Genomic DNA, 22,861 nt, shown 5'->3' with positions numbered 1-22,861 from the left:
GGTGGACCATTATCTTCCAGACCCAACCATCACCACCACACTGGACCCCGACACCTCTCCTCTCCAACCCAGCAACTTGGTCCATTTCAAGACCCTCCACCCCCATTCACTCACACCTCAATAGACTGGCCCTTACATGGTGATCTTGAACACTCCCAAAGCCACCAAACTCCTTGAACACACAACCAGCTGAGTTTTGAAAATGATAGTATAAACACTCATTGGAGAAAAGAGAGCGGTTTTTTGTAAATGTTGCCAGCAAAACTAGCCACATACATGTAGAAAGATGAAATTACACCCTAACTCTCACTTTAACCAAGAATGAAATCAGGGTGGATAAAAAGACCTGAACTGTAAGACTTTCTAAAGAAAGTTTAAAGATGGCAGGATACTGTGAGGACATGTTTAAAGAGAAGGACTAGTTGAGGTAAAATAGAGAGGGCACACACCCAGGAATTATGAGAGGGCAGGCCAATGGCAGAGGGACACCTACAACCAGTAGATATGGGGAAACAGCAGACAACAGAGTAGTGCTGTAGTGAGCAGAGACTCCCAGCAGCGATTAGAGCTCCACTGGCAGCCAGGTGGGAAAAGTAGTTCACTAGGAACTCAGGACGTGAACCCAGCCACGAAACTGTAGATTCTGTTAATTTGTTTAATCTGACCATGAGCAGAAAGAGTAGCAGAACCCAAGGAGTCGAGTGTGGGCAAAGGATGGATTTTATGACAGGAACTAGACTACCACCAGTGCCAAATCAGACACCATTTTGTGTGCTGAGTAGAAGATTCTAGGGGAGGGACAACAATGAACCCTGTGTGCACTAACCCAGGAAAAAAAACTCACCTCCAGATCAGTGCAATGCTCTGGTGCCCCTAGGTAAACAATAAAACCTCACAAGCCACAGGTTCCATTAAAAATTGGTGCAGGATGCTGCCAGACCTAATTGCCAGCAGGTTAAGGCAAGAAGAGAAGAGGGGGAAAAATCTATGCAATGGACACTACAGACAATCCTGTGATCTAAGTTAAAGTCACAGCTGGTGTCTCCCTAATCCTGGGTAGTGCTGGAACCAGGAATGGGGGTAAGGCTGAGCAGCAATGACATAGCCACAGCATGGGATGACAGGGAGTGGAGGGTGTTGAGACAGGAACTGGCTTTACAGAGACCGTGGTAGAAGCATGGCACAGGAGCCTGGGATTGAAACTCGCTGGAGGAAGTAGCACAGCCAATGGCAAATGAATCAAGCATTGAGCAGGATCAGGAATGTTGACGTGTAGTCTTGTGGACAATACAATTTAAAACCATCACTGAGGAGAAAAATCTACTAATCAGATTTGCAATGATCAAGGGCAGAAGAAGAGACATAGGCAGAATGAGTAAGTTGTTGAAACCTTCCCTGCACAGGAGCAAAAGTCAGTGACAATATCAGAGTTAACTGAGGAAAAAAATAAGGAGCTTGAGATTAAAAAAAAACTTTTAAATTGCTATAAAACTCCTTAAAGCCAATGAGTAGCACATACAAGATTTCAAGGAATTTAAGGAATATGTTACACAGGAAATAGCAACATTGAAACAAAATCAAGACAGATTATTGAAAATAAACACAGTATAGCAAATTAAAACTTCAGTGGAAGGTTCAATAATAAAATGAGTGACACAGAAGAATCTCAGAATTGGAAGGAGCCTTCCATAATAACTCTGAATCAATCATATAGCTGGAAGAGGAACTGAGTCAAGTTAGAAAAGCATTTAGAAATGAAGGGATAGCATTAAAAGGCTGAATATTAGAGTTATAAGAGTTCCAGAAGGTACAGAAAGAGAAACCAGATTCAAAGATGTGTTTAATAAAATAAAAAATTGAGAAATCCACTAATTTGGAGAAATAATTGGGAAACAAAATACAGGAGGTCACAGAACTTGAATAGAGCTGACCAAAAGCGATCTTCACACGACACAACATCATCAAGCTCTCTATAGTTAAGCATTAAGGAAAAGATGGGTACAGCACAGTAGCCTAGCAGCTAAGGTTCTCATCTTGCACATGCCAGGAGCCCAAATGGGCACAAGTTCTAATCCTGGCAGCCCTGCTTCCCATCCAGCTCCCTGCCTGTGGCCTAGGAAAGGAGTCAAGGATGGCCCAAAGCCTTGGGACTCTGAACCTGCATGGGAAACCTAGGAGAGGCTCCGGGCACCTGGCTTTGGATCAGTACAGCTCTGTCTTTTGCGGCCACTTGGAGAGTGAATCAATGGATTGGAGATCTTCCTCTCTGCCTCTCCTCCTCTCTGTTTATCTGCCTTTTTAATAAAAATAAATAAATCTTAAAATAAAAGGAAAAGATACTTGAATATGTACATGAAATAATCAAATAACTTATACAGGAACCCCAATCATACACACAGCTGATCTGTCAGAGGAAACTCTATGGACCAGAAGAGAATAGAATGACATATTCTGGATCCTAAAAGGAAAGAATTGTCAGCTCACAGTAATTTCCTAGAAAAGATTTCCTTTGTCTTTCATAATCAAAGAAAACAAAGCAGATAAAACCTCAAAGACTTTTCCTCTACTAGACTTGCCCTGTAAATGACCCTTAAAGATATTCTCCAGAGAAAAGAAATAGCACCTACCAAAACCAAAAGCAAACGTGGAAAGCATCCAAGTAAAATGCCAAAAGAAAAAAAAAAAAGACTAATCAAGCAAAGAACAATCCATTGCTAAAAAAAGATAGGACCAAGTCACTACCTATCAATATTAACCCTGGTTTGAATGGCTTAAACTCATCAATTGAATATCAGGTTAGCAGACTGGATCAAAAACAAACTCATATATTTGTTGCCACAGGAGACACATCTCACCAACAAAGATATGTAGAAACTGAAAGTGAAAGGATGGAAAAGGATATTTCAGGCTAATCCAACGGAAAAATGAGCTGGCTTAACCATTCTATAAATATGAAAGTGAAAACCTTTGAAGATATAAAGACGGACACCACATAATGATCAAAGGATCCACTCAGTGAAAAGAGATCACCATAATAAATGTATATGCAGCAAATATCAGGGTACCTAGGTATATGAAACAAATATTAATGGATTTAAGGGAGAAATAGACTCCAATACCATGATAGTGGAGGACGTTAATACTCCATTTACCTCAGCGACAGATCGATGACACAGAAACTCAGCCAGGAAACAACAGAACTAATGGACTTAATTGATATCCACAGAACCTTTCATCCTGCAGACACAGAACACACTTTTTTTTTCATCAATACATAGAACCTCTTCCTGGATTGATCATGTTATAGACCACAAGACAAGGCTCAGCAAATGAAAAAAAAAATCAAAATCATACCATGTATCTTCTCAGGCCACCATGTACTGAAACTGGAGACCAACAAGTCAAAATACCCCAAAAGATATGCAATAATTGAAGACTGAATAATATGCTGCTAAATTACGTGGTTTATAGAAGAAACATGGAAGGAAGTAAGCACATTGCTTGAAGCAAATGAACATATCAACATAACATATCAAAACTTATTGGACTCAGTCAAGTCAGTATTAACCAATGCTTACCTTAAGAAATCAAAACAGTGGGCCTGGTATGATGGCCAAGTTGCTACATCCTTGCATTGCACTTGCTGGGATCCCATATGGGTGCCAGTTCATGTCCTGGCTGCTCCATGTCCCATCTAACTCCCTGCTTGTGGCTGGGGAAAGCAATGGAGGATGGATCAAAGCCTTGGGACCCTCTATGCATGTGGGAGACCCAAAATAAGTTCCTGGCTTCTGGCTTCCGACTAGCTCAGCTCCAACTGATGTAGCAACTTGAGGATGGAATCAGAGGATGGAAGATCTTTTTTTCTGTCTCTACTTATCTCTGCTAATTAGCCTTTAAACAAAAATGAATGTTTTTTTAAAAAAATTATGAAATAAGAATTAAACAGGCTATGCAGACATCTGAAGGCACACACAAGAAAGTAAGGCAACCAAAATATCAGCAGGAAAAAAGAAATAGTACAAATAAGTGAAATTAAACAGCAGCCAAAAGAACAATACACAAGATCAATGAATCCAAGAGCTGATACTTTGAGAAAATCAACATTGTAGATTCGACATTATCCAATATCAAAAAAGCAGGGAGGCTATACGAATCAACAGAATTAGAGACATAACAGGAAATATAACAATGGAAAATCTGGACATACATAGAGTGATCAGGAACTATTACAAGCAATCATACACCAACATATCAGAAGAACTAAAAGAGATGGATAAATTTTTTGGACACATATAACCAAAATTGAATAATGAAGCAATTAATAATCTAAATAGACCTATAACCAGGATAGAGATGGAATCAGTAATTAAATCCCCTCCCAAACATGAAAAGCCCAAACCAGATGGCTTTATTGCAGAATTCCACCAAACATATCAATCCCAATCTCCACAAGCTGTTCAAAAAGATGGAAAGGGAGGTAATCGTTCCAAACATTTTCTATGAAGCCCAAACCACCTGTATATATAAGCCAGATAAAACAAATCAGGAAAAGAGACTACAGACCATTATCCCTAATGAACATAGACACAAAAATGCTCAACAACATACTAGCCAACAAAATTCAACAATACATCAGATGGATCACTCACCTGGACCAGGTAGGATTTATACCTGGCATGCAGGAATGGTTTAACATTTGAAAAACCTATAAATGTGATAGACAACATCAACAAATTGAAAAATTAACATTGTATCATTTTAATTGATGCAGAAAAACCATTCGATAAAATCCAACACCACTTAACGCTAAAAAGATGGAACAAGATAGACACAGAAGGAACATTCTAAAATGAAATCAAAATAATATATGCAAAGCCCAATGCCAGCATCATACTAAATAGAAAAAGACTGGACGCTGTTCTGCTAAGATTTGAGACAGAACAAGAATGTCCACTTTCACCACTGCTATTCAATACAGTATTGGAAATATTTGCTAGAGGTATTAGGCAAAAAAAAAAAAATTAAATGGATTCAAATTGGAAATGAGAATTTAAAATTTTTCCTGATTGTAGATGACATGAATCTCTACATAAGAGAACCGAAAGATTCAATCAGGAGAGTATTGTACTCATAAGACAATTTGGCAGAGTAGCAGAATATAAAATTAATGGATACAGATCGATGGCTCTATTATACACAAATAACTCCATGGCTGAGAAAGAATTGGTCATTATACTCCCATTTAAAATAGCAGAGAAAACTCTTAAATACTTTGGAATAAACCTAATCAAAGATGTAGATGACCTCTATGGTAAAAATTACAAAACATTAAAAAAAGAAAAAGAAATAGACAAAATTGAAGATGGAGAACCCTACCATGTTTCTCGATTGACAGGATCATCATAAAAATGTACATACTACTGAAAATCTTAAACAGATTCAATGTGACCCAAACAAAAGACCACAATATTCTTCTCAGAAATAGAAAATATAATACCAAAGTTCATCTGGAAACACAAGAAACCACAAATAACCAGACAAAGCTATCCTCAAGAACAAAATAGGATTTTTAGCCTGGAGGAATCATAATTCCAGACCTCAAAATAGACTTCAGGGCTAGCAAAACAGTCTGGAACTGGTACAGAAAGATCAATGGAAACTCCAGAAAGGGGCCCACACATGTATGTTCAACTAATCTTCAACAAAATTGAAATAATCCAGGGAAAGTGTTTGGTTTCTTCAACAAATGCTGTTGGGACAATTGGACAGCTGCTTGCAGAGGTAAAAAGCAAGACCTCCACCTGTAACCTTATACAAAAATCATCTCTACACGAATCAATAACCTAAATATGCACCCAGAAACCATCAAACCATTAGAAGAAAAAAATAGGAAGCATTCTCCAAGATACAGTAATTGGGAAAGACTTCTTGCAAAAATCACCGAAAGCACAGGCAATCAAAGCCAAAACAAACAAATGGGACTACATCAAACTAAAAAGCTTCTGTATAGCAAAGAAAATTATAAACAAAGTGAAGATGCAACCGACAGAATGGAAGCAAGCTTTGCACACTAAACAACAGGTAGAGGAGCAATATCCAGGAGTTTCAGAAACTTCAATGATTATGAATAAATGGGCAAATGAAATGAGCAGACATTTTTCAAAATAACAAGGTGTAAATGACTAATAGACATAGGATTAGTCACAACAGTTAAGAAATAGAATCAATCAAGGTGTCCACCCTCACATGAATGGATTGTAAAGATGTGCTATGCTTATACATCTATTTTTACAAACAGAGAGAGATGGAGTTCTGTCGTTTGCAGTGGCATTGACGGGACTGGAGAACATCATGGTAAGTGAAATAGTGCAATCATTCAGACACAAAAGCATATCCCACATGTTCCCCCTCATAGATGTGTGCCTTGTCAACCTCAGAGTTAACTGAGGAAGACACCGAGAAAATGGGGGATAAAGAATTTTTAAACCCATTATAAAGCTTCTTGTCAACAATGAGAAGCACATATAGGAATTCAAGGAAGTTAAGGAATATGCTATACAGGAAATAGCAAGGATTTTTAAAAAGTGAATATGTTAGACACTAAGAACACAAGCGAGCAAGTTAAAAATGCCTTGGAAACTCTCAGTAATGGAATGAGTGAGGCAGAAGAAAGGATCTCAGAATTGGAAGATATTGCCACACTGGAGAAACAATTTGACTCCAGCCCCCCTCAAAGAAAAGGTATTCAAGAATTAAAAGACACTATTAAAATGCCAAACATAAGGGTTATGGGAGTTCCAGAAGGCACACAGAGAGAAACTGTATCTAACGATGTATTCCTTGAAATAAAAAAACAAAACTCCCCTCATACAAAGAAGAAATTGGGAAACAGAATACAGGTAGGACACAGAACTCCCAATTGGGTTGACCAAAAACAATCTTTGCCATGATATATGGTATCAAGCTCTCTACAGTTGAATATAAGAAAAAGATCCTTAAATATGCACATGGAAAAAATCAATTAACATATGGGAGAATCCCAATGAGACTCATAGCTGATCATTCAGAGGAAACTCAACAGACCAGAAGAGAATGCAGTAGCATGTTCCAGATTTTAAAGTTGAAAAATTGTCAGCCCAGGATAGCTTACCCAGAGAAGCTTTCCTTTGTCTTTGAACATGAAAGAAAAATTTTAACAGTAAAAATAAGCTCAAGGAATATGCCTTTTCCAGAACTGCCCTACAAATGATACTCAAAGATGTTCTCTTAACAGAGACCTTCTAACACCAAAGACAAACATGGAGAATATTCCAGTAAAATGACAAAAAAGAAAAAGACTAAATCTATCAATGAACCACCCATTACTATAATAACAGGACCAAATTGCTACCTAATGATATTAAACCTGAGTGTAAATGTACTTAACTCATCAATCAAACATTAGAAATTAGCAGACTGGACCCAAAAACAAAACCCATCTATTTGTTGCCTAGAAGACACATCTAACCAACCAAGATATACAGAAACTGAAAGTGAAAGATGGAAAAAGATATTTCAGACTAATGGGGAAAAAATGGGCTGGCTTAGCCATTCTATATCAGATAATATAGACATTGAGGTGAAAAATATGAAAAGAGATGAAGAAGGACACCACATAATGATCAAAGGCTCCATTTAATGAGAAGAGATCACAATAATAAATATATGTACCAAATGCTAGGGTACCTAGCTATGTGAAACAAACATTAACGGATCTAAGGGAGAAACAGACTCCAAAATAGTAGTGGAGGATCTTAATAATATCCCATTCACATCAACTGACATATCAATGAGACAAAAACTCAGCAAGGAAACAACAGAGCTGACAAGACACTACAGCAAACAGCAAATGGACTTAACTGATATCAATAGAACCTTTTTTCCTGAAGACACAGAACACACTGGTTTTTTCATCAGTACGTGGAACTGTTATAGGCCACAGAATAAGCGTGAGCAAATTAAAATAAATCAAAATAATACTATGCACGTTTTCCTGTCATCATGGAATAAAATTGGAGACCAAAAAGTCAAAATACACCCCAGAAGACATGCAAAGATCTGGAGACTGAATAATATGCTAGAAAATGAGCAATGCGTTATAGAGGAAATCAAAGAGAAAATAAAAAATTTCTTGAAACAAATTAAGGCATCAATGCAGAATATGAAGAATTACAGGACACAATCAAGGCAGTATTAAGAGGAAAGTTCATTTCAGTCAAATTACGTGGAGAAATTAGAAGCAAACAAGTAAACAAGTAAATAAGCTAAGTATACATTTGAAGGAGTTAGAAAAGTACCAGCAAAGCAATCCCAAGATTAGCAGGAAAAAAAAAGAAATAACCAAAATAAGGAAGGGAATAAACTAAACAGAGACAAAAAGGGCAATGGATACAATCAATGAATCAAAGAGCTGGTTCTTTGAGAAAATCAACAAAGTACACACCTCACTAAACGAACTAATCAAAACAGGAGAGAGAATATATGCATCCATAAGATTAAAGGCAAAAAGGAAATATAATGTCAGACACTATATGCAGAAATATTAGGAACTATTATAAGCAACTATATGCAAACAAAACAGAAGAACTAAAAGAAATGGGTAGATTTTAGATACCAACACTGAATTATATGTTTTCTCTGATACTTACAACGCAACCTTCTTGCGAAATACAAGATTGATGGTCCTTTGAATATTGTTTGTGCAACATCTCAGGGGTTTGATATTTTTATTTTCATTCATTCAAAAAAAAAAAGTTTTTGTCTTTCTTATTAATTTCCTCCCTGACTCATAGATCACACAATAGTATCATTTGCTTCAGGAAGGTCTTTGATTTTTTTCATTTCTTCAGTGATACATTGATCATTCAGTAGCATGTTACTTAATTTCATGTTGTAAATTTTCTATTTTTTTCTCTGCTGTTGATTTTGCTTTATGACTTTTTATTTAATGGTGTGTATAGTAGCTGTGTAGTAGAGACTCTCACATACAGATGTGAAGATATAATGCAGCATGCATCCCTGCTTCCAAATCAAAGATGGATTTCCAATGAAACTGTTGGATATATCTTGACAACAGGATGCTGGACTCTGCCATTATCCATGTCTACAGTGTCAGGATATATAAACAGTAGAATGGTGGACTTACGAGTGTTTGTGAAGAACTATACTGTTGTAATGACATGGGGGAAATTGGTAGGAGTACGGAAGGGAGAAAGGAAATCCTGGAGCCTATGGAATTATAACATGGAATAATAAATTAATTGTTTTTTTAAAAAAGCAACAAGTAAATTGAGTATGAATACAATGATGATTATCGGAGGCTGAGAGAGTGAGGGGGATAGAATTTGGATGAAGGTAATAGAGAAACCTAGGCATGTTCGTGGTGACAGATATGTCATACATATATATATAAATAATAAGAGAATAAGAAGAGAAGCTGAATGTGGGTATGTGGAAATCGTACTACTTCATAATTTGTGTTTAATAAGTTTAAAATTATCCTAACATCACAAGTTTAGCTTTGAAACGAAGATATGTATGTAAAAATTTTATATGGTAAAATTAACTTGTACAACTAAAAAGTCAATTAAATGGGCAAAGCTAATATTTTAATTATATAAATAACTCATAGGGGAAACAATTAAAATGATGGAAACACACAATTCACGGGTTAGAAATGAAAGAAATGCTAAGATTTTTGACTGTGAAAGTTACGGAAGAAAAACATCAAAACTGGTAAGAAGTGATACGGTGTTACTGATGCCAAAATGAACTGACACAAACATTTTAGAAAGTCTATTGATATACTTTGTATATGTGTGTGCACACGTGTGTGTTTAAACATAAATGCACATGGATTTATGAAACGCACATCTAAGGATCCATTCCTAAGAGGGTTATTACATAGAAATAATTTTAAAAATGTCCATGGCAACGCTATGTATAATAGTAAAATACAAGAGAATTAGGTCAATTATGATCTAGTCACCTTGTAACTAATTACATAGTCATCAAAATGATTTCAAGTACAAATAAGATGACTTAAAAGCTAGACATAAAATGGCATGTGTGTTGTTTACGACAAATGCAACTTTAAGGATGATTTAAAGCCACTAAGAAATACGCGCAGGTCAGGTGCAGTAGCCTAGTGTCTAGTACCTAAATTCCTTGCCTTACACGCACCAGCACCCCATGTGGGTGCTTCTTCGAGTCCTGGCTGCTCTATTTTCTATCCAGCTCCCTGCGTGTTGTCTGGGAAAGCAGCAAAAGTCAGCCCAAAACCTTGGGATCCTGTACCCACATGGGAGACCCGGAAGAAGCTCCTGGCTCTTAGCTTCAGATTAGCTCAACTCCAGCCACTGTGGTCACGTGGGGGGGGGGGGTGAAGCAGTGGTTGGAAGATTTTTCTCTCTGTCCTCCTTCTTTCTGTAAATCTGACTTTCCAATAAAAATAATAAGTAAATCTTAAGGAAAAAAAAGAAAATGCACAGAAATATAACTGACTCTGCCAGCACTTGCATTAGGAAATTGGAATGATGAGCGCCATGACTTTCTCAGCCTTAGCACAATCACAATTTCTTCTCTGGGTTTGCTTGTTTAGAAACACTTACTCAGGAATGTTGGAGGCTGTGCTGTTGCTCTCCGTAGTGATCACCATGAACACACAGTTGATGACCACAGTGCTGATGATGAACATGGTGAACAGCGTGGCCCACGGCTGTTAAGGCAGAAACGTGGCAGGCAGACACACCATCTCTGTTCCTGTTATGCAAGCTGTAGCAATCCCTTCTGACTTTCTTTTCTGCAGGCACATGGGTCCTTCGACTGTGACAACTCGAAACCATCCCTTCAACTGGAGAACTCTTCCCTATCAAATGGGCAGGCTTTTCCACCTGCAGGGCTAAATGCCCGCTTCCACATGTCTAGCTGACTCAGGCATTTGAAACTCTGGCCTCCTGCTGGAGGGTTACGATGATTCTGCAGGCAGTTCATGGTTTGCAGCTTGCCATGGGCTCAGGCTGAACCAGAGTCAGCTGGGGCCCCAACCTCAGTTGGCTCTTGTTTTCGTCCCCTTCTGCTTCCCTCCTTAAATAGCAATCCTGGCTCAGTTTTGTGTCTGCAAAACCTGGCAGAAATGACTGCTGTTGTCCTCAATATTTTATTTTGCCTACTATTTATATAGCCCATTGCCTTCCCCATCCGCTGCACAAATCAGACAGGCTTAATTACTACCACCAACATCTGCATTTTAAATCTTCAGTCCTATAAATGTGTGAATTGGGCTGATGCTGGGCCACAGGGAAGCTTTTGAGTTAGGTAGGCAAAGCCTAGAGGTCTCTCTAAAATGGGTAGCCGTTTCTCATTTTACCAGTCTATGCCAGGTGGGAGTGAGGCCCAGCCTTGTCAAATGCCCTGCTTCCTGAGAACATGGGGAACTAGACTCTCTGTTAGAAATTGTCACCGAAATTTTAAGCACTGAACAAATCCAGAACAATACAGTGCACAGGCTGCCAGTTTATAGTTGCTTAAGTGGCACCTTAGATGCCTACATGAAGCCATGTTGGAGTCTCCCAAGCACAGCAATAATCTCTCTATGCTATCACTTTCATAGTAGCGGTCTCACTGTAGAAATTGCCCACCTTTTGCTCTGACCAAGAAGGCCAAAGTAGCAGGCAGACCTTGTTTAAAGCCTGCGCCCTTCCTGCTACAAAGCCTGGTACTCTGCCAGTATTTGTCAAAGGAATAAATGTGTGTTGCAACTCAGTATGCACAAACTCAACAACCACCCTATAGAGCTTGTGAACTTTTGACATGATCTGGACTCAGAAAAAGGATATGAATGGACTGAAATCCTAATGGCTAGACTTCTGATGGAATTGAAAGGCCCAAAAATGAACAAGGCACGCTTGGCACTAAAGCGGTAGATGGTTCTCTTTTTGTTCAACACCATAAATGTCTGAAAAACAACAACAACAGAAATTAAACTCAATGACAAAACATCACTTATCCTGAGCTCATTTAGAGAAAACCGAGTGGAAGCAAGGGTGGAGACCTGGCTTGGCATGCTACTTGAAGTACCGCTAATGATTGTAGAGCCGTTATTCTGATGCCTGAGATATTTTCTGATCTTCTGACCATTTCTTGGGACTCTGGGAGCCAACAAATACCTCCCCACACTGCCACATGACTTGGGTTTCATTTACTCTTTGGAGTACCCTGGAGATCCAGAACATGAGCTTTGAAAATATAGAAAATAGAGTTACAGAGTAATAACTAGGGCAAATAAACTTTGTAATGTTGACTTCATGGGATATATCTCTGTGGGGACAAGAGCTAGCAGAAAGGTAGAAGGCATGGAAATTGAGTTTTAAATCCACTTTCAGTAATTATTTTAAGCCATGTTACTCATTGATGGAAACTTAGAAACATTTGGTTTTGTGGCTGGCTGGAAGAGTTCTACATTAAATAGTCAATCAATTCTAACCTTGAAAACCTTCAAGAACATTACCAAGATTCCAGTACTTACTGTTCCATTCTTCCCATGCAAATAGGGTCAAACGTATCTGCGGTTCTTAACCAGTTGGAGAGGTAAATGCTCTCCCTACTGAAGACTCATGGAAGCATGTGTGTTTTGGGTTGCTGTCACAAAGATCCGCAGTGTGATTTAGTGGACAGTATCAGGGATGCCGAATACAGGACATATCTGCATTACACATCCAAGGTGTCCACGTGGACCACATTGAAGAACATCAAACCCATTTCCTCCCAACAGCTCACCAGGGGCTCTGTGAATGAAGCAGCCCTCCGATGATAACTTAACACCTACAGCCATCTAACATCAGATCCTTTTCTTTCCATTTTACTGTCGTCTGGCTATCCCTTAACCTGTCCCCAAGGCAGTCAGTCACAGAGGCCTTCACAGAGTAGGGTCTTCGTTTCTGTCATCCCCATATCACTGCTCCTAGTAGATTTGTGGAAAGTCTCATTTGACCATGGAGCCCAGCATGTTCTCAGATGGTAAACAATCCTAAAGAAAGTTGGGCAGCTGTTGACTTAACTCAGGTACCCCAACTTCAGCCACTGCTGACCCCCAAGCCTTCATCAATGAATTGCTGCAGTTCACCAGCCCAGTGCCATCTGACCAGGGCAAAGGTGGGAATTTGGATATTTTCCTTTACCTTCACAGTACAATGACTCTGGAAACAGGGTTCTTCTAGGTGGCAGCTCACGTGCCCAAGACCTCCAGAGCACCAGTGTGCTTTCTGTGACCAATGAATTTTGGAGGGAGACTCCCCCATACCCTAGAGTCATGGTGGAATTGTAAGGCGCTGCTTTTGGTATTTGATTCATGTCTTTTCTATCACTTTAAATATTTTAGCTAATGATGTCTTTAATTATATTTGTCAGGGTTCTCAAGACTGTAGTCTTGCTTGCTGAAGTGCCTTCGAGCACACCTCGATACTTTTCTCTCTGTAACTCTTGAACATGGGGGCTTCAAAAGAGAGGAAATGGCCTGTGACTACAGAAAGAGCCCTTGGGCTTGAATCTCAGCTCTACCACTAATGGGCTGTTGGACCTGGTATAAGCACTTACCCTTCTTTGCTTTGGTTTCCTCCTCTGTAAGAGGCATCCATGGTAACAACCCTATACACCTCGCATGGCTGTTGAGAGTACCAACCACAGGGGTTATGGTCATGCAGAACTCAAAACAAGAGTCATGTTGTATGAATTAAAGGGAGGACCAGGCAGGAAGATTTTCCTGGGATCTCCATCCAGGCTGGAAAGGAGCCCAACGCACACCAAGATGCTGCCTGGCTCGTGGGTCTCCTGTCAGTATTGGGCAGAAGGAGGACTCACTCAGGTAACTTCTCCCTAGCAACTGAAAACAAGAGAAATATTGCAGTGTCCCTCCTTTCTCTATCTCCCCCTTCTTGTCCTTTCCACTGACACTAGATCTCTCTATAAATACAGTCCCAGTTGGTGGGACAGTCCTAAGATTTTTCCAAGCTAAATGTCATGCCAGCCAGGTGAATTTTCTTTGGGAGGTCAGAGCCTCATGGTGCCAAACAAGGAGGCTTTCAGTGTCTTGTAATTCCTAATACTTCCTGCAAGCTCCCATCCTCCTGCCTCTCCAACCTGTGTCTGGGTAAGGTGGATTTTCCATTCTCTGCTGAGTCATACAGTGAAATGATGGTGATGGCTGGGTCTTGAGAACCTTTCCTAAAGGAGCAGTCTTCAGGGGGTGCTCTCACAGTCTCTAACAAGCCAGCCAGGTAACCAAGCACTCCCATTTTCTCACTCAGAAGCTCTTTTCAAGAGCTTCCTACAAGGACCACATTGGGATGGATGGAATGCCAACATTTTCACATTTTTGCATGGGTCTTTCTCACGAGCTGTGTGTGCCCGCGTGGTTATCATTTCATTCATGATAAACATTCATGGTGCTCTACTTAGTGTCAGGTGTTGAAATGGCCTTAATAAATCTCATTTAATACACTAGAAAGCTTTCTATCCAAGAATTTTTTTTCACAGTAAAATTTAGTTACTGAGATAGGCATTCCTGGACAGTGATATGAATTATTTATGTTAATATAATGCTTTACAACCTAGTATATCCTTGCTGCAGGGTAGGAGCTCCAGGCATCATACACATTGCACAGATTAGAAAAGCAAGGATCAGTGGAATGGCCTCCACCTCACTTCTCTGACAGCTAGTCCAGTCCCTCTTTACAGCTGTCATCTTCTATGTTTTCCTTGCTTTAACCTTCTGCTCCTCATTCTCATCTTCTCCCCCAACATGTGTGTTACAGAGAAAACGAGGACTGACAGGGGTTCTCAGGACATTGAGAGGGTAATAAAAAAAAGAAGTGCAACCCTAAGGTCGGTGTTTGGAGAAACTGTGACCACAATTTTAAATCAACTGGCAACATGCCCCTGCCCCCACCCCAGAATGCTCATGGAAGTACCTTATGATTCCTGTAGAATGGATCCAAGTCTTCCAGTGGCTTCCCTATCAGGTCATGGGGAATGTCACCATAAAGCTTAGGCAACTCCCTGGAAACCTTTAGATCCAGCTGAGGTCGAGGTGGACATTCAGGCCCGGTCTTGTCTCCGGATTTCCTTTTCTCCTTTTGGATGCTGAGCCGTTTCTCAATTGCAGCCAGAGAATCAGAAGTGAAGGGGCGGAAGTTGTGTGAGTTTGGGAAGATCACAGGGTAGCACCTGTCATCCATCTTCATCATCTTCGGGGCAGAGATAAACTGCAGATCCTCACACAGTAGCTGGAGGTAGGGACGATGCAGCCTGCCCTGGTCTGCAAGGGTTGAGGCTGAGCTGAGGATCTAGGGAACTTGTTGGCTGCAAAGCAGATCAGAAGACGTGATTACCACTGTGGGCACACCTGGCATTTTGACGTAGACAAGCCCCAAGCAGGACAACATTCTTGGAGAATCTTGGGGTAGGTGGGGAGCTGAGGTGTGATCAAAAGAAGCCCAGTGTCTAATACCAAGCCACAAGCATCGAGTCATTGAGCAAGACAAACTAAACTGGTGGAGCTGTCAATATGGGGCTTGAGGAGGGTAGGTATGAGGCCACCACTGTGTGAACATGAACAAAAGGAAAGGAGAATTGAATACTACGGGTTGCAAAAGCAAAACTGCAAGTTCTTGGGGCATCTCTCACATTGGATCAGTACAATTCTGGAAATGGGATAAGAAAGACCAAGAGCCATCAACACAGGCACCAGCACCTCTGACCCCTGACCCTATACCAACTTTGCCAGCTCTGGGATCCAGATCTGGTAAAGCGATATACCACGAAAACAGAAAGTACATCTCAAAACTAACAGGATCATGCTTCCATTGGACCAAATTTCTGTAAGGCCTTTTGGCAATGACTCCAGATGAAAAAAGACCACAAGATAAAGCTTTAACATTTGGTAAAGCAGAAAGATTTGTCTATCTTTCATGCTGTGTCCACCCCTTGCTTATATACTGAGGGCTAACCTGGCACAGTCTGTCATATCACTCCAGGAGGATATAAGGAGTTCTAATGGCAGCTTATCAGGCGATTTCAGGGCATTCTATCCTAACGTCCATTCAAGGTCAGATTGATTAATAATGGGTTTGGAAGCTGGAACTGTGGAACTGCTTGTAGTATTTAAACCTCTCTCATACACACACACACACACACACACCCCTCACTGTTGTAAACACACATAATTAAATTTGGGAAGCAAAGTGGGCATGTGATGGGACTCTACCACATTTGGTTCTTGGGCTCCAGAAAGACACCAAAGACAGGATTTGGGTCATTGACAGTCAATAGTACACGGGTGCTGCTCAACTCTGTAAAATGGATGTGCTCTGAAGGACCCTAGATTGCAAAACCTGGAGCCTGAGCAAGTTACAGCAAAGACCGCAGTAGAGGGCTGCCACCACAGCGCTGAGACTGTTCGGAAGACAGCGAGCATTCTGACTTTGCCGTTTGGACCCTAAGGGGTGTGCTCCCTGTGCTCTCATGGAAAAGCAATGTGGCAAAAAATACAGACAACAAAACAAAGCTGACAGTCGCTGAAACTGCACACACACACACACACACACACACACACGCATAAAATGTTCTTATTCATTAAAAAAGCTGGGTTGGAAGAAGTAGAAGCCAAATAATTGAGCCATGGGAACAAAGGCTGCACTCAGAAAGCTAATAGTATTTATAAATTAGTAGAAATTCAATTGATATATACATTAATTGGTCAAATTTGGAATGATCCAAATTCCTAAAATACTTAATTCTGAAAAGTTTCTGCACAGAAACTAGATTTCGTCGTTAAAATTTATCCCAAGAATTAAATGGCTAAGTGCAATTATTTTCTCAATCCTGCTAACAAATATAAAAGCACAATTTTTGAACATTAAATGGCTCTTCACCAAAAAAAAAATGTTTAAGGTTGTGCTTCCAAGTAACAAATGAGGAACTAAAAAAACAGGTCTAATGAAATTTATTATATAATGCACTTAGCCAAAAATATATATATTAAAAATATTCCAGGTGAACACTGGTTGACAGACATGGGGGAAAAGGTCCAATTTGAATCACAAGGCAGAGAATCCTGAGAAAGTGTCTCAAAGTATGAAGAACACTCTTTGTAGCAAAGAATATGATTCAGATGCTGGATTTTGTATATGTAAAAATACCTAGAAACACCATCAAAAATGATTTTTAGAAGTCAGTTTACACATGAAGCCAACTAAATGGTTCAAGCAGCTAACAGACAATCAGAACAGGGGAGAGTCCCTTGAACTTGATGTTTCAACTTTCTCCTCAGCGACATTAGACTCCCTCCCCTTTGTTAGAAACCCTTGGTTTTGGAGAATAGCACTTGCACATTTTTATGCTATAAATATCACCTATCAATTTTTGAGGTTGGTAGTTATCCTATGAAGATGGAATTTATTTATAAAATTGAATGTAAATGTTGTAAACATTTTTGGATTGCCATCTGAATTTGAAGAGAAAAGGCAGAAATGAGTTCATGGCATCAATTGTTTCCTCTTAAGCACTGAGTTGGGATTTGCTATGGAAAGTCCACAGATCAAACAATAAACTGTATCTATCCCTTAAAATTATACAGGTAGTCAAGTACTGGAGTGTGCTTCAGCTGAAGCAGAAATGACAAAAACCAGAAGTCGTGGGGAGGGTGGTGGAATTGTGGTTAGAAAACTAAAGATCTGTCACATGCAAATGACTCAGTAACTTCTACCTAGACTTGAGAATATTAGGAGATAATACGAGTGCATTGAGTTAAACAGCGCCCAGAGCAGTTCAGAGCTGAGACCATCAGGAGTGACTTTGTGCATAAAGACAGAAGTGCAGACATGTCATTTCTCACGCTTTGTCCTTCCCAGCATTCCCCTGTCTGGCTATCTGAATCATATGCATGTGTTACTTTTATAAGACCAGAAAATGACAGTAAGAACCCTTGAAGGTGTCAGAGCATCTGAGTCAAAGCGTTGATACAGCAAGTCCAGCCATCCTTAGTCACAAAGGAGCTAAGTGGAATCTCGGCCGGTCATTCTGCAAGAGGAGGCCAGCAACTTGATTTGATGTGAGACATTCCAGAGGAGGCTCTGCAAACTCCCTGGGAGGTACTGCCTCAGCTGGCCCTGCAAGGGAGGGCAGAGAGGGTTCTGTCCTGTCCCTCCCGATCACAGCCCACTCTCTGCAGAAGAGTAAGAAAGCAAACACTTCCCCAGGGACTGTCTTCCTGAGAAAGCCCCTGGCAGTGATGATCGGGCCCCACGGGGCCTTCCTGCAAATCTGCAAGCTTCACAGAAGCAAGGCAGACCTGAACTGCTAGAGCCTGCTTGGTCATCTGGGGGGCCTGGGAATGAAGGGGGACATGGGCACTGGCCCAGCACCCATGGACCTCACAACTGTGTGAAGAACCTGGACACCAGGGCTTCCTACTGGAGGCTCTGCAAACCTATAGGAGGGTGTGGTTGTGTGGGGCCAGACATGCTGCGGATAAAAGGAAGGCATCCCGGACACAGGTCGCTTTGGGGAAAGTATCGAAGCCAAGCACAAGCATCTTGGGCCCTGATTTCTGACCTTACCCCTAAATGTAAAAGTCACTCCCTCTTCCCAGCTGGCTCACTGTCTTTCTCCACTCTGCTCCCTGCCCTTGAGGCTCACCCACCTGGAGCCTGCTTCTGGATCTCTCACTGTCTGGCTACTGATTGGACGGGGTCAGTTGGAGGTGACAGTGGAGACCAGAAGAAGGTGGGAGACTGAGGACCAGCAGTTCTCCGCACCCTTCTCTCTAGGAGTTGGTCATGTCCCCTTTTCTCCTGTCCCTTCTAATGTGACATAGGGCTACCTGCTGTCTCCAGACCCGGGAACTGCTCTATCGCCTGTTCTCTTACTGACCTTGCTCACACCTCAGTAAAACGTCCTGAGAACACCCAGTTCAAATGTGCCACAGGATTCCTGCCTGGGCTTTCAGCTGATACGGCCATGCTCACGCACCAGCCACCGTCACCTCCTGGGTGAGAGTGTGTAGCTGCGTTTCTTTTCAGCACTCTTGTGAATATTTTATGTTGCTGTCATTGTCATTGTTATGCAATTCTACGTGTTGGTTCCCTCTCCTTTTTTCATTGAACCCTGAGGCTCAATTTTTCTCAACAACACCTACTATTTGACAGTGTCTGTCTCCAGGTAAAAATCTGGGTTTGGACACACATATTTCCCATTGAATCCTCAAAACAACACACAAGACACATCTTTGGGGACCTCTGAAGGAAGTGCTTATGTGGATATAAGGCTAGTTATTTCTGGCCTTTTTTGAAGGGACATAGCCTTCTACTTTCTTTGAATATTGTTTTACTTCCATTTCCCTCCAGTAAGGAGGTACACTGGGCACTCTGTGCCTCATTCTGCACCTTAACTGCAAGGGGAATTGCTGGGGAGGTCACAACAAGGCTTGCAACTGCTTCTGCAAGATGCTACAGCTTGGATTCAGTGCACATGGCCTGGAGCTAGTAATGGACCCCTTCACCTGGGCTGGGTGGCCACCCTGTAGTTAGCAAGAGCTATGAGCGATGGGCCAAACGCTGTAGGATGCTTTCAGCGACTCATCTATCATAATTTCCCAAGAAATCTCTTAGACGGGCATTATTATATCACCCTTATTTTACAAAAGAAGATATTAGGGCTTAGAGAAATTGAGGAACTTTCCTATGGTCACAAAAGTAAATGCCCAAGGATCTTGTGCTCATGTAATCACTTCCCAGGACTATTTTCTCAGTCGTCTTTTTGTGCTACACACTCAAGGCTAAAGCATCCCCAAGGACATGGGAGAAGGGCGTTGGGGGAGAACGCTGCATAGAGTTCATCTGGGCTGGGCTGAGGCTGTGGTATTTCATTGTATGTGACACGTCCCCCAGGATAACAGCCTAACCACCACCTCTCCATCACACATGCCCTTGATCCCACAGTGACATTCTTGCCCACCCACCCACCCATGTGAGATGGCCTGATGGCCATCTGTGTGCCCTGCAGACTGCCTCCTGTGGGTTGTGGCCCATGGCTTCCTACCCTTGGGGATGTATTAATATTCATTAATTTGGGCTACCAAGTAACCTGCTCCTCCTTTCATAGATACCACCATCAAATCAGAAAATAGATGAGCACAGACAGGCTTTACCACAGTGATCTCAATACAAAGCCAATCCCAAGAAGTGTTTCCTGGCTCCTCAACATGGAAATTGTGTTTGTTATTTTTTTTATTAACTAGCCATGAGGAGTTCAGAAAATATTTGGTACAAGATTACCCTAGCCTCATATCAAGACTGAGGACTCTTTTCTAGAAAACTCCGGTTATTGACAAGTTTATCCTCCAAGATTGCAGGCATCAATCAGGCTAGCCCCTCTCCCCGCCCCACCTCCCCATATGCCTATGCTTTCTCAGAGCATGTGGAAGTAGGAAGAACCACCCCAAAGACCCCCTTCTCCTGAGCCATGTGACTTCTTCCTGGTCTTCACATCAAATCAGAGCAGGATTTGAAAGGTCTGTACTCCACCCCCAACACAAAAAGAAATCAAAAGCCCACAGTCCTTCTTTTGTGGCAGGTCCCAGATTTCCAAGAGCAGAAGCACAGTGCTGCCCCAGGGAAGGAGTTACCTGTCCTCTTGGTAAGGTGGCTCCAGAAGGCGCATGGCAGTGACCCTCGCGGCTTTGCGCTGAGCTAGGCTCTCACCAGCATCTGAGCTCCTGCCGCTGCCGGTGGCCTGGAGTCCTTCTGGGAGAGCAGCTCAGCAGCTGGGTGGAGAACAAGGAGGATGGCGAATGGGAAGACAGCCAAAGTGATTTTAGAGACTCGCCTAGGAAACCCTGTAACTGGAGAAGTGACTGAGAGGGTAGTTACATTTATACTTTAGAAGCTTTTGCCTTTAATCAGCGCTTAATCTAACTGCAGGAAGCTTCATTAATAAAGAAACAGGTTGTTTTTTCCTTTGGCTTCATCTGAGTCGCTGGGGGAGCACAGAAAAGCCCAGCTATGCTCCTGCATTTGGCTGAACCTGCAGGCTGCTAACTGGGGTGGAGGGTGAGGGTCCTGGGATGTTGCCCTCCAGGACTGTGGAGGCCCATACAGTGTCCAGTTGCCTAAAGGCACCCTGTCAGCATTGCCTTTCTTCTTCCCTCTTGTACCATCAACATTTGGGGTTTGGGTGTTGGATAATAGCATGCGCACATACTGTGGCAACCACATGGGATGGCAAGAAGACTCCTTGGCCCCCAGGGGAGCTCCTGCTCCCCTGCTGTGACCAAACCCAGAACTCCGGGGTGCGGGGGGCAGAATTCAATGTCAACATCAGGTGCTTGCAGCCACTGTCACCCATAGAGGTACAAGGTAGGAGCAGGTGTTAGGAAGCGGGTTCTTCCAGGAGTGAGGGGTGGGACTCACAGGCAAATCTGGATCCTGGCATGTGGCAAACTGGTGTCAGCTGTGCCACTGAGGAGCTGTGCAATGCTGAGTAGACTCTTTCTTTTCTCTGAGCCTTAGTCTTCTCCCTGTGAGATGGGATCATATCCTCACAACTTCCTCCTGATAAGGAGCAAGTGTGATAATATTATTGAAATACTTGGTAAACCCAGCTGCAAGTATATTCTGCAAGTAAATCACCACATCGACTATTTTGATCCAGTTTCAGTGGGAGTGGAAGGGGCACCCTGGGTATTAGCCCTTGGGTCTGACATGTTGTAATTGGCTTGGCTTTTGGAAGTAGAAATCAGAACTTCTGAGCCCTGCCTCCTCATGGCAAATCTCCAAATAAACGAAGACAAAGAACGTGAGAGGGGCTCGGAGCGACTGAACATCCTCTACATGACTAAAAACACATGTGTACTTGAAGAGGTAGGAGCTTCTAGATCCATTATCTTAAAAGGCCCCCGTCTTTTACAGTATCATTTCCTTGCAAATGTTGTTTTTCTGGCTGTGAAGTCATAGTCAGACTTCCTGCAATTTCAGAGAATCTTTCCAGCTCCTTCTTCAAGGTAAATGCAAGTACTTCCCAATATAAGGACTCCAGTGACTAAAACACCACGCAGGCCACTGGAGCAGAGCGGGGTCTGCAACAGGCTTTCCTTCCCAGATTTGCCTTTCCTGCAGGAAACACAAACATGCACTTGCCAGATGGAGCAGAGCTCCTGGCCTGGAATATCTAAGGAGTTTGAGCTTGAATTTGGCTCATCACTCAAACACACCTCCTGGCACCTTCTGAAGGGTTGGACTTGATGAGTGCCCACCAGGTCTTCCGTTATAACACGCATCTCTGTTGCCCTCGAGAAGACAATGACCTGTCCGTGTGAGGGAGGTGAACAATGCCAAGCTATGATGTAAGGAGAAGGCACCAACATAAACACAGCATGGTGTGGAAAACTCTCAATGAGCAAACCCAAGAAGGGGTAATGACACACTTGGGATACAGCTCTCCAGAAGTGCATTGCCATCAGGGGTCTGGCACTGACCAATCAGTGGACTCTCGGGCAACACGTGTCTATGGAGGACTCGGGGTTCCAGGCTGAGATCAGTGCACACTGCTGCTGATGACTGGAGCAGGGGAGGAACAGCTGCCTCCCCTTAGACCTGGCTTCTCGGTCCTTGCTGTGGGGAACCAGGAAGGAGGACCCGCCAGCCCCTCTCTCACAGGTCTTGCTACTCACTCCTGCCTCTGTGTCCTGCATCTTGCCTAGGACAAGGCCTCCTTGCTGCTCTCCTGGGCTGCCCCAGCCTGGTAGCTGCTCCACAGACCGACGGCC

The 22,861-nt window shown here is 42.0% G+C and overlaps 1 protein-coding gene across 1 annotated transcript in view; it reads right to left on the bottom strand.

The window, feature by feature from the left end:
* SCN11A (sodium voltage-gated channel alpha subunit 11) overlaps nt 1–15,275 on the bottom strand; it is an 83,821-nt gene extending 68,546 nt beyond the window's left edge. The window contains exons 1-3 of the mRNA XM_040965457.1: nt 15,009–15,275; nt 11,880–11,998; nt 10,653–10,748 (exon numbers count right to left, since the gene is read on the bottom strand). Coding sequence (XP_040821391.1) covers nt 10,653–10,748; nt 11,880–11,998; nt 15,009–15,275 — 482 coding nt within the window. The remainder of the gene's footprint in view (nt 1–10,652; nt 10,749–11,879; nt 11,999–15,008) is intronic.
* Nucleotides 15,276–22,861: the final 7,586 nt, after the last annotated feature.

The sequence above is a fragment of the Ochotona curzoniae genome, unplaced genomic scaffold (assembly GCF_017591425.1).
Source record: "Ochotona curzoniae isolate NIBS_2020 unplaced genomic scaffold, NIBS_Ocur_1.0 contig_1302, whole genome shotgun sequence".
NCBI lineage: Eukaryota > Metazoa > Chordata > Mammalia > Lagomorpha > Ochotonidae > Ochotona > Ochotona curzoniae.
This window is presented reverse-complemented; position numbering and strand designations above follow the sequence as displayed.